Source organism: Solanum lycopersicum, chromosome 6 (genome assembly GCF_036512215.1).
Source record: "Solanum lycopersicum chromosome 6, SLM_r2.1".
Taxonomy (NCBI): domain Eukaryota; kingdom Viridiplantae; phylum Streptophyta; class Magnoliopsida; order Solanales; family Solanaceae; genus Solanum; species Solanum lycopersicum.
The window spans coordinates 38,887,833-38,900,672 of record NC_090805.1 but is presented as its reverse complement, the minus strand read 5'-3'; the positions used below and the strand labels follow the sequence as shown (position 1 = coordinate 38,900,672).

Genomic DNA, 12,840 nt, shown 5'->3' with positions numbered 1-12,840 from the left:
TTTTCACTTTAATTTTTTTAAAATTAATTTATTATCTTTTCACTTGTAATTAATTTTAATAAATTATGTGTATTTTGAAAAGAAATTATATAAAAGTATTCTTTAACTTTTTTTAATGTTTTGTTTGATTTTCTTCATTTATTTTGGTATTTGTTTATAATCAGCTTATTTTATATATTTGAAATCAAATCCAAACGAAAAACAAAGAAAACAAAAACAATTAAAAAAATGGAAGAGAAAAAAAAATGAAGGTAAGTAAAAAAAAGTATTGATGATACAAGGTAAAAAATGTACATTAACTTAATTTAAATACGAGTAAAAAAACAAAAGTTTATTTAAAAAAATAAGAAAAATATTTTAATTTTTTTATAAAATTTTTAATTATATATATATATATATATAGCGAACGAGTGTGTACAGATACAATTAACTTGGATGGTTGGATGGTTGGATGTGTGACATCAACATAAAAATGCATAAAAATACTGGAAAAAAATAAGTTCAAGGAGTAAATCATTCATATCTTTGTTGAATGATTTACTTGCATAATGAATTATACAAAAATTTTACTATTTTCTCTATTTCAAATTATTTTTATATTTTTGAAAAACAATAGTCTCAAATTTTTTGTTAGTTTAGAAATTTCAGATAAAATACATTATTCTTTTTATATTTTAAAAGACATAATAAAATAATCAAAATTTCTCCTAATTAATATTTTCTTTAAGTATAGTGTAATAGATAAACACAATAAATAATTCAAAATGAATAAGAAAAATTACGTCATGGTTCTTTTTTTTTAATTGAAGAAGAAGGAAAAAAAAACTAAATCATGATATGTGCAATAATCTAATGCAAGATATTAATTAATATGATTGTTTATATAAGAGTGATAATAACCATGAAATCAAACTAAACATCAATTAATAACTATAGTTCTCGTACAATGTTACATTTCTGATAGATAATCATTCCCCACTTTATTACACATTATACATATTTTATTTTTTATTTCCAAGTAATCAATTGCATAGACATAAACTTCATGCACAACAAATCTTGGTACAATAATTATGCCATAAAATCATCATTTATTTGTTTAATCAAGATTCAATCAAATCCCTTGCAAAAGACGGCAAAATAAAAGCTGATTTATGAATCTGAAAAAGGAAAAAAGAAAAAGGGGTTATTGACAAATTAACAAAAATAAGACATAAAAATTAAAAAAAAAAAATTAAAAATTAAGGGGTTAGATGTGTAATTACATCAGAGTTATAGAACTTCAAAGGTCCCTTGGATTTGACATATTTGTCAATAGAGTTCACTGGATTCTTGAAATTAACTTCTGGTCCCTCCGTAGAGCAAAGCATGTAACCAATCACACCACTGAAAACCATATCGATTTAGAAGTCGTTTGATTATGAGGTATAAAGTATAATAATTTCAGAGAAAAATATATAATTATTTTTATTTTTTATTTAATTGAAAAGTAGGTAGTATCGTAATGTCCAAATATATTATTTCACTTACATAATTAAATAACTTATTTCTAACTAAACGTTCCCTAATAATTGTGGGAAATTATTTTATCTTTTTTCTAATATAGTCTATCTATATAGGACAATATATACTGATAATAATTAATTATATACTTCAATATATATTATATCTTAGTCAAAAATAATAAAGAAATACCCATTACAAATGGCTACAAGATTTCTGACTCTTGTTGTTTAATTTCTCCAATTATATTGAGTGTTTAATTTATACTTTTATTCTTCTTTTTTTTTTAATTTTGTTAAAGAATGATAAAAGTTTCATATCGACGGTTAATGAGATGATACTTTTTATAAGACTTGAACAATCCTCCTATTTTTTTATCTAGCTTTTGGGGTGTGAGTTAGGCGTAAGACTTAATTTCATATATTTACATAAAGATATCTTATTCTTAATTTCTAACCTTTCGTCTAACATATTTAAATCATAATAAGAAAGAATATATATATACACATTTAGTCTAAGGATCGATTATATATAAGATTCTACGATATATAAAAATACGTACGTAGGGTAAGTAGGAACGGTAGTCCATGCATAATTGACAGAACCCTTAAAGACCTGTCGACAATTTGCAATAATTTTTTTAATTAGATGCATGTGAAGCCAAATACTTTCTGCCTGTGTACACACTACTCCTCCTGGCCTTAGGGCTTTTGCCACTGCTTCGAAAAATGGCCTTTCAAACAAGTCTTTTGCTGGACCTGTACATTTATAGTATGTACCACGCAGATCGTAAGTTTGATGTACTGACAGTATATATGATTTTTTAAGTCAAACTCAAATAATTTATGGCAAATTTGATATGATAACATGAAAAATAGAATAATTATTTGCTATTCAATCACAGACTACTACAACATCTATGCAACGTAATTTGTATACTGTCTTATCATATTTTACGAAGATATAGAAAAATTGTTTCTGATAGAACGTCTCTAGTCAAATAAAACATATCAAAAATCAAACAAGTAAAACAGATACAATAGTAAAGAAATCATGTTGAAAACAATCACTATGTATACGAAAACAACTATTTTTCAACTGAAGTTTCCCATTAAGAAAAACGTTCAGTGACTATTTTCACATATCTTTTGATTAAATCGTTGAGAAAAGAAAACTAAATAATATTTTCATACGAAAAAATTAGAAAGTTTTTCGCTATTTGAATGAGAATCTGTTTGCTATCATGCATTTTTTCAATATGTTGATAAGGTGAAAAATAAATGAAAAAAAATCATAATTTATAACACAATTTTTTCATTTATTTGCGGCGAAAAACACTTTTATATCTAATAGTCGATGAAGAAGAGAATACTAATAACCATAATTAATCTTACAACTACAGCAAATTAAATAAGAAATACTACTAAAAATCGAATCATAACAATGTAAATCAATTATTACTAAACGATATTTTGTTAATTAATCTTATAATTTATTTTTCTGTAAATAAATTACCAATAGGATCAGAAGAGTCAACAATAATTGCATCATAGTATCCAGGTTGAGCAGCTTTCACAAATGCAGCTCCTAATAAGATGAAGATAAAATTAAATTAAATAACATAGATGAAGAAATTAAAATAAAATCAAGATTGTTAATTAATTAAATTAATTAATTACCATCGCCAATAATAAGGCTGACTCTTGGATCATCAAATCCTGCTGCTAGGTATGGGAAAAACTTTCTAGATACCTATCAAAAAAAAGAAAAATATAAAAATTAAGAAAGTCATAATATTGTTTGTAAAATGATTATAAAAATTCACATTATAATAATATGGATTTAAAAATAAAAATTATTGTGCCTAGAAAATTTGATCAGAATGATAAAATAACATGTTTCACACTATGTTATTTTACCTTTTTAACTTTATTGCCTTTTAATTAAAAAATGAAAAAAAAATAATTTATTTTAAAATAAAAAATATATTATAGACTTTTTAAATATATGAACATTTAACATTAACCATAATTTAAATTAAACTTACGTCTACAACCACGTCATCGATCTCAACTATGTCTATTTTTTCAATACTTGGATAGCGAGAGACCTCAAACAACGTGAAACCAATCCCTCCACCGATGATTAACACCTGAAATACAAGTATTAGTGACTGCTTCTAAAATTGTAATCCTTAAACCCATACAGAAAAATAATTTTATCGTTGATCTTAAAAATGATTAGAAATAATTAATTAACCTTTTTAGGGGATGGAATGGAACCAAGTGGTAGATGAACAATCATCTCAGTGTAGGGAAATCCACCATTCTCTGTGTGTTGAATTGCCCCATCCAATGTTAATACCTTCCCATACGTTGCTGACTGTCCACATATATTTGCATGATGTTTATATCAAATCGATACAATTTATTATAATAAAGTATACATAATACATGCATTAACCGATCATGGTTAATGTAATAGTTATGTATTATCATTATTCATTATACAAGTGATATATATTTATTTGATGTAAATATATTTACCTCAAAGAGCATAACATCTTGATAATCAGACTTTCCTTGGAATAGTAATTTTTCAATTTTAAGTGAAAATGCTTCACCTGCATATAATTTGATTATACTGTAATGGATAAAATTATCAAAAGTAAAACGAACAAATTAAAATTGATAAAATAACAAAGAAGAGTAATATTTGAGCAAATGTTATTATATCAGAGTACTATATATTATGCTGATAGTACAAGATTTCTAATGCTATATTTCAATTAAATGGCAGATCAGTACATATACATTACGTGCACGGATGGAATATAATAAATAAGTGTTTTTGAAAATAAATTGACCGTGTAATTTTCTTATCACCAAAAGAGAAGTTAATATATAATATATAAACACAAACAAATTAATTAAGTTATAAAATGGAGCAAATAACCTACTATTCCTATATTAAAAATGATCATTAGCGATAGTTAAATTAATCACTGTTAAATATATATTTTTAGCGGCAATTAACACTGTTTTTATATGTTCCTAAAGCCTTTAGCGACACTGATTCTAATGATACTTAACTAATATAGATAAAAACTTAACACTCTTTATTAATATCATTATTAATGCCGCTAAAAATTATTTTTATTATAGTGTACAATATTGGGTTAAAATTTACATTGATAGTATAAAATAATTAAAAAGATATATATAACTTAAACTCTAAATGATATTACAAGTAATGAAAGTGTAAATTTAATTAATAACACAAAAATAAAACAGGTTACCTGATATAACATATATATAAAATTTACATATAATTATGTAATAAAAATTAGATGGTTATTAGTGTGTCTGGAATGGAGCTAGCAGTCTATACGAGTTCAACAAAAGTAGATTTTAGAGCCTGTTTGGCGCAGCTTAAAAGCTGGTTAAACTGACTTAAAAGCTGGTTTTTGACTTATTTAATTATTTGGCAATACTCAAAATAACTTATTTTAAGTTAAAAAATACTTATTTTAAGCCAAAAATTAAAAGTTGGTGTAAGGGTGTTTTTTTTTTTTAGCTTATAAGCTGTTTTAAGTTAATCAAATTTTTATCTTTTTACTCTTAATATTTTTATACAATCTCCAAATTACCCATATAACCCTAACATTTCTTTCTTCCATTTTTCCTTTTTCACGTTTGACATAACAACTTCAGCATTTTTATCCAAACGCATAACTGCTTATTTTAAAAATAAGTTTCAGCACTTTTAAAAGTACTTTTTTAAAGCTACTTTTATTAAGCCCATCCAAACGGGCCCTTAATATTGATTAAAAATGAAAATTTAGAATTCATAAACTCAAAATGTTAATATAATTTTAAGACGACTAACCTGGCCAGAGTGCGCTGAACTCAGAAAACCAACCCGGTTTGATAGAGTTAGTGAACTCTACAAGCTTATTTTCATTGTTATGGGTGTGGGAGTTGCCATTAACATTGCCATTGCCATTGCAAATGCTACCATTTTTGTGAATAATTTTGGTGTTGGTGTTGATGGTGCCATTGTTGTGATTGTTCATTATGACCTCCATTATTCAAATTAAAATAAGAGATTATATTTGATGAAATTATATTTTGAAAGGCTTCTTCACTTTTTTGCCTGTTTATTACCTTAGCATTGCATGCATATTTATAGTGAAGGTTTTTTAGATTTATTATAAACTTACTATTGTTGTGCCCTTGCCATTTTGGAATTACCCGCCAGACTCTTTATTTTATTTTATGTGATATTGTTATTATATGAAAAGTTAAAATAATATTTTAAAGTACAAAATCTTTTAAATTTTTAAATTGTTAATTATTATAGTTGTAATATCTTTTAATGTAGCTTTTAAATATGCAAATTTAATTTTAATTTTTTTTTTAAGAATCTATATCTAAATCCTCATAGAAAAATTAGATAGTTTGACAATCATACTTTGAACAATGTCGTTCAAAATGTAACGAAGTGAGTATATATTTTCATTAGCGGTTCAATTTGTGGAGGAACCAATATTTTCACGAGAAAAAATTTAAAATGTTAAAAAACACAAGTATATGTATAGTCATATAAATTCAATTTGTTTTAAAATAAGTCTCATTTTAGCAAGGAATTAAATGTTGTCTCAAAATTAAAGACTAAAATTAGTATGATTTTTTCAACTATATCTTCATATTAAATACCTTTTTTTTTTTTAATAATACTCAATTTTAGAAAATATTTAACAAATAAGCGTAACTTAGTAAATTATATTTTTGTAATGAGTTAAATTGACATTTATTTCGAAACAATAAGAGATTTTTTTGGTGGAGATATGTCAATTAACATATGATTCGACGCCTTATAAGTGCAATGATTGATGATAATATGTTATTTAAATGAAAGCTTATTATGGACGGTTCGTGGAGGTTTACTTATTATTATATTATATACGAAGGATAATACGTAAGTACCTCTTAATTTATATTCGAAATTTTAGAAATATATTTAGACTTATTAAGGTATTATTATCCTTTGAATTTATTTAATTAATAATTTTTTATTTCATTTTGATCTACATGGTACTATTTTGTGGGCCAAACGCTGGTTGATTTTTTTCCTACAAGCTAGCGTCACGTAAATTAAAAAAAATATAAAATAAATTTAGAGATAATAAAATTTTAATATAGTATAAGTGTGTTTTTAAAATTTTAAACATAAATTAAAAGAATAGTCATACATTTTTTCTTTTTTATAATATAATAAAATCGTTGTTTACCCATTTGGGTTAGTAAATAATGGACCTACAAATCAACGTGAGATCGCACGTATATACTCCAAGTAGCTAATAATATTAATTTATTATTATAGGCACCTGTTTGTTTTCCAAGTTAATTATTTGATACTATATTATATATTATTTTACAAATTATTTCTCTCGAAAATTGAAATAAGATAATAAAAAAAATCCTTTTTAAAAAAATTTTAATCTGAAGAGCCCCATGTGAAATTCTGTTCTATCAACCTGTATGTTGAATTGAATCAATTATTAGTTAAAATAAATGGGTGAATTTACCACATTTAATTATCTTATCTTATTTAGTTTTTTTAAAAAAATTTTGTCACCTGAAAATATAAAATTAGTTAAGAAATTTATTGATAATATCTAATTATTTCATTGTTAAAATGCTTTTAGTTAATCAATTTTCTTTTAATATTTCGCCTCTAATATGTAGATAAATGGGATTAACATAAAAATTTTGTGGTTAGCCACAAAAATTTGTTTGTTGCTAAAACGCTCTTAGCTAATTGATATTTTACTTTTAAAATCAGTCGTTTAACTGATGAGATTTTTATTATTTAACTATAAAATTTTATTTATTGTTGAAATGTTTCAGCTAACTTATTAATTTTCCTTACGAATCACCGTAACACGTAGCTAAATGAGATTAACATGAAACATTTATTATTTAGCTACAAATTTCATCTATCATTAATTCCTTGATTTTTTTCATTTGTGCTCCGCACTAAGGAAAATGTGTTTTTACGAGAAAAAAAATAATTTGCAAAATATTATATATAATACACATTTAAAAAATATTATCTTCTGAAATTTTATACATAACTATATGATTAATCAACAAGTTAAATAGAATTCTTCTAGTACTTCTCAAATCGTTAAATTTCATTTGCAAAATTCAGGTAGTCGAAGCTTCTTTCAATTAGAAAATTAGTAACTCACATAAAATATGATTAAGTAAATTTTTTGCAAGAAATATTTTATGAAAGAAAATATAAATTAGGTGAACAAGTATCAGATAAAAGATACCCCTATAGAAGTATTTTATTAAGTTTTTATTTGATGTGTGGTATTTATATTGGAATACAATTCTTTTGCTCCACGTAGAATTTCATTCGGAGGAAAACACTCGCTATGAAGAATTTTTCAAAAGCTTTAACTCAATATATTTAATTAAGAAAAAAGTAACATTATCTACTTAGCACATCTTTTAACGATAATAATAGATATATAAATATCAATATTACACTAATTAAATATGCTCATGAGAGAAATTCTGAAATATATGAACATTCTTGTGATCCAAGTTTTTCAAATTTTACCAATTTTTAGCTCCAAATTATTTACTTTCTTTACCATTTTCATTTATAAGTTCTTTAACAAATATATTTAATTACTAATAAATGAACTTGATAAGTTAAATAGAAACACGTGTCTTTAATCAATAATACTAAATAAAAAATTACAAAAAGAGGAAGGAAATTAATTAACTAGCAGTATGGTGTCTTTCAATTATTTATTCCGTAGCTGCATCATTGGTTCTCATTGTATAACACGTTTTTTCTCTCATATTTATTTGATGGATTTTTAAAAAGTAAATAAATTACTCTTGATAAAAAATTATTTTTGTTAGAAAATATTTTATTCTAATATAAATATATTTAATTTTAATTAGATGTCAATATATAATATTGAACACCAAGGAAAATTTTTTAAAAGAAAATTAACTTAATTTGTTAAAATTTAAGATATTATTAAAACTGACATGCTTCAAAATTAAAAATAAAATTAATATATTTTCATTTTACTTTTAATGATTTTTTTAATAATTACAAATTTTATATCATATTTGAGGTCATAAGTCTTTTATAAAATAATAATAAATAAATTAGATATTAGGACAGGTTTGATATCATTTAAAATTTTCATCAATAGTTTTATTATTAAATCGACATAATACATAAACACGATCCTTAGGTTGACTTCAGCATATAAATATATCCTTCAACTTTGAGTGCGCACAAACACACTTAAACCTGTATAAAATTGAAATAGTAGACAGGTGTCCTATATGATATAATACACGTAGTATATCATGTCGGACACAAAATTATCACGCGTATGGTGTCATGTAAAACGAATACGTCTATTTACTCAATTTTACATAAGTTTAAGTATCTTTCTATTATGCATATCTAAAATTAAATATCATAATTATAATATCAACTAATATCAAATTATAAATCATATTTATATATTATGCATTCACGTAGATTGAAAATGGAGAAGTATTTTTAAACTACCAAATTGGAGGTCAGAATCAAGATTATATATATTTTATAAGTCTGAATAAAAACAAAAGGAAACCACATTAATTAAACATTGAAAATAATGTATTGCTCCATATATAATTGATTATATTATTGGTAGAGCCTTTTAAAATAAAATATTAATAGCTTAAAAGTATTACTTTCGCCGTCCATTTTAGTTTTCACATAACATTCTTTAAAAATTAATTTGATTAATTTTTAAAATTATATTAAATTATATTAATTTAATATTTTAAATAAAAATAAAAAATTAATGTGAAAAAATTATATGAAAAAACTTTAAATTATTATCTTTGTATATTAATATAATAAAAAATATATAATAAAATATTAATTAATATTTTTATCATTTGATTTTGAAAAAGTAAATTATAACGATAAAATATGAACGGAATAAATATTACTTCAGTAGGGGTCATGTATCGCCATGCGTCTGCTGGGATTTGATTAGGAGTAATTTACTTGTATCATAGTATTGAGACAAAACTAGTTTTATTCTATAATATATCACAATTTCACTAAATAACAAATAATTATAGGAAAACGACAATCACGTTGGTACCAATAATTGGTAAGTCGAATCACGTGTTTAAAATTATAAGATCAAATAGTATTTTGAAATATTGTACATATTTTAAAGAGAAAATGCATAAGTATTCTTTTAACCTATGTCCGAAATCACACACTTATACTATATTAAGGTCCTACTATTCTCCTGAACTTATTTTATAAGTAATTTTCTACTCCTTTTTGATTTACGTGGCACTAACTTAAAAAAAAGTCAATCAGCATTGGACCCCACAAGATAGTGCTAAGTAGGCCGAAAAGGGGTAGAAAATTATTAATAAAATAAGTTTGGGGATAACAGGATCTTTATATAGTATAAGTGTGCCTCTGAGATTTCAGACATAGATTGAGGGGTACTCACGTATTATCCCTATTTTCCATTCAAACTTCTGGAAAAAAAAATCTACTTTCATAAATTTTTGTATCAAATCCCAAAAGTACTTTTAATTTGAAACCAATAAATCAAGCACAAGCTATATGCATTATATTAAGGGAAAGGGGTTAAAAATACCCCTCAACTTTGTTTTATTGATTGATTATGCTCTCATCGTTAAATTAAAATTAATTTTACCCATGTGGTTATTAACTTCACCATTTATACTCTTGTGTGGACGGAAAGCTCCAAATTGACCAAAATTTTTCCAATTTTAATTAAAATTGCAAAGATCATTATATGGATTGAAGCAATCTGGACGCATGTGATATAACCGTCTTAGTGAGTATTTAATTAAGAAAGGTTATATAAATGGTGCAATTTGTTCATGTGTCTTTATAAAGAAAACAATATCGAAATTTGTTGTACTTGTTATTTATGTTGATGAGATAAATCTTATTGAACTCCAATAGAACTTCAAAAAACAATTGATTATTTAAAGAATGAATTTGAGATGAAAGATCTGGGAAGGACAAAATTAGCAATTGATTATTTAAAGAACGAATTTGAGATGAAAGATCTCGGAAGGACAAAAAATTTTCTTGGTTTGCAAATTGAGCATTTAACAAATGGTATTTTTGTTCATCAATCTTCCTATACAGAAAAAGTGTTGAAAAGATTTTATATGGATGAAGCGCATCCATTAAGTACTCCGATGGTTGTTCGTTCACTTGATGTGAATAAGAATCCATTCCGACCTCAAGAAAAGGATGAAAAAATTCTTAGTTCTGAAGTACCATATCTTAGTGTAATTAGTGCACTAATGTATCTTGCTAATACTACAAGGCCTGATATAGCTTTTACTGTTAATTTGTTAGCAAGGTATAGCTCTGCTCCTACTAGGAGACATTGGAATAGGATGAAACACATTTTGCGATATCTTAAAGAGACAACTGATATGGGCTTATTTTATTCTAATAATTGTAGCCCCAATCTTGTTAGTTATAATGATGCAGAATATTTATCTGATCCACACAAAGCTCGATCTAAAACAGGCTATGTATTTATATGTGGGGGACTACCGTATCTTGGAGATCTACAAAGCAGTCCATCGTAGCCACTTCATCTAATCATGCTGAGATAATAACTATTTATGAAGCAAGTAGAAAATGTGTGTGGTTTAGGTCTATGATACATCTCATTCGAGAAAAATGTGATTTGAAGTGTGATAAAACACCCACCACTTTATATGAAGATAATGCAGCATGCATAGCACAACTTAAGGGAAAGTTCATAAAAAGAGATAGAACAAAGAACATTTCAGCAAAACTTTTCTATACACATGAACTTCAAAAGAATGGTGATATAAATGTGGAATAGATTCGTTCAATTAACAATGTGGTTGGTCTATTCACCAAGTCTCTACCAACTGCAACTTTCAAGAAGATGGTGCACAAGCTTGGATGCGAAGATTCAAGTTTATGTATTGATGTTCTCATTAAAGGGAGTTAATACGTGTTGTACTCTTTTCTCTTACGAGGTTTTGTCCCACTGGATTTTCCTTGTAAGGTTTGTAATGAGGTAACCTAAATGCGTATTAATAGATATGTGTACTCTTTTTCTTTACTAGAGTTTTTCTTTTCTTAAAAAAATATTTTAGTAATGTTTTTGACGAGGCACATCATCTATGAATTAGACATTCAGGGGAGTGTTATAAAGTATTTGTATTATAGTGAATGTCTATCATGTGAAGTCCTTTTAGGATATGGTTAAGAGTCCTACTTGGGGATCAAGTTATATTTCCCCTATAAATAGAGGACTCATCTTCATTATAAAATCATTCATCAAGAGAAATAATAAATTTTCTTTTTTCTTCTCTTTAGTTTCTTCTTCTTATTCTATAGTTCTATAACAATTCTTTAAAAGTATTTCTTTTTTTCTTAATTCAGAAATCACTTTTCAAAAGAAGTAGATCAAACATGCTATAAATAACATATAATTAGAATTTAAATTTGATGCACTAGATATTTTATTTTATTTTTTATTTCTGTTCAAAGTTAACATTAGAGTTTGATTGAATTCGAGTCGCGTGCTTCATGTCTCATTTGGATACGACGCTCCCTACATATTTCATACCCAATAATTAAACTTGAAATCTCCAATTAAAAATATAACAATCTCATACGCTAAATATTTATATCAACAAAAGAGTTATAAGTAAACTTTTATGATTATAATCATCTCAAAATTCATATATATTAGTTAAATTCTTCAATTAAACTTTAGTAAATAGTGGAGAAATTCTAAATTTAACCTTTAATCTCTCTAAGCACATGTCAACAATTTGAGGATTTAGCAACATCAATTAAATCATGCAAGACTATTATTTCGACAACCGATTATACGAGTCAATGAATTGTAGTATATTATGTCCCACACATAAGTTATAGCTCTGAGTAAAAGTTCAGTGACACAAATTTATATCCCAAATCAAAAAAATATTAAGTCAAAACACAAGTTATATCCCAAGGCGTAAAAGTTATGGCAAAGCAAATCTAAGACATAAGACATAAGTTCAATGACACAAGTTATGTCTCAAAATAAGTTATGTCTCAAAACAAGTTATGTCTCAAAATTGTACAACTTGTGTCATAATGACAAAAGTACTCTAAAAGTCCTACGAATTAAATATTATCGCTTTTTTTGTTTTTGATTACTTGTCTAATTTTGAATTGACATATCCATTAAAAAAA

The 12,840-nt window shown here is 25.2% G+C and overlaps 1 protein-coding gene across 1 annotated transcript; it reads right to left on the bottom strand.

Annotated features, from left to right (window-relative positions):
* Positions 1-1,103: 1,103 nt before the first annotated feature.
* On the bottom strand, positions 1,104-5,590 carry pmt (putrescine N-methyltransferase). Its single transcript, NM_001246861.2, has 9 exons — positions 5,392-5,590; positions 4,050-4,126; positions 3,763-3,885; positions 3,551-3,655; positions 3,183-3,255; positions 3,019-3,090; positions 2,066-2,261; positions 1,266-1,386; positions 1,104-1,160 (listed from the first exon to the last, which is right to left on the bottom strand). The coding sequence occupies exons 1-9, from the start codon at positions 5,588-5,590 to the stop codon at positions 1,104-1,106; spliced, it is 1,023 nt and encodes a 340-aa protein (NP_001233790.2).
* Between the last annotated feature and the right edge of the window lie 7,250 nt (positions 5,591-12,840).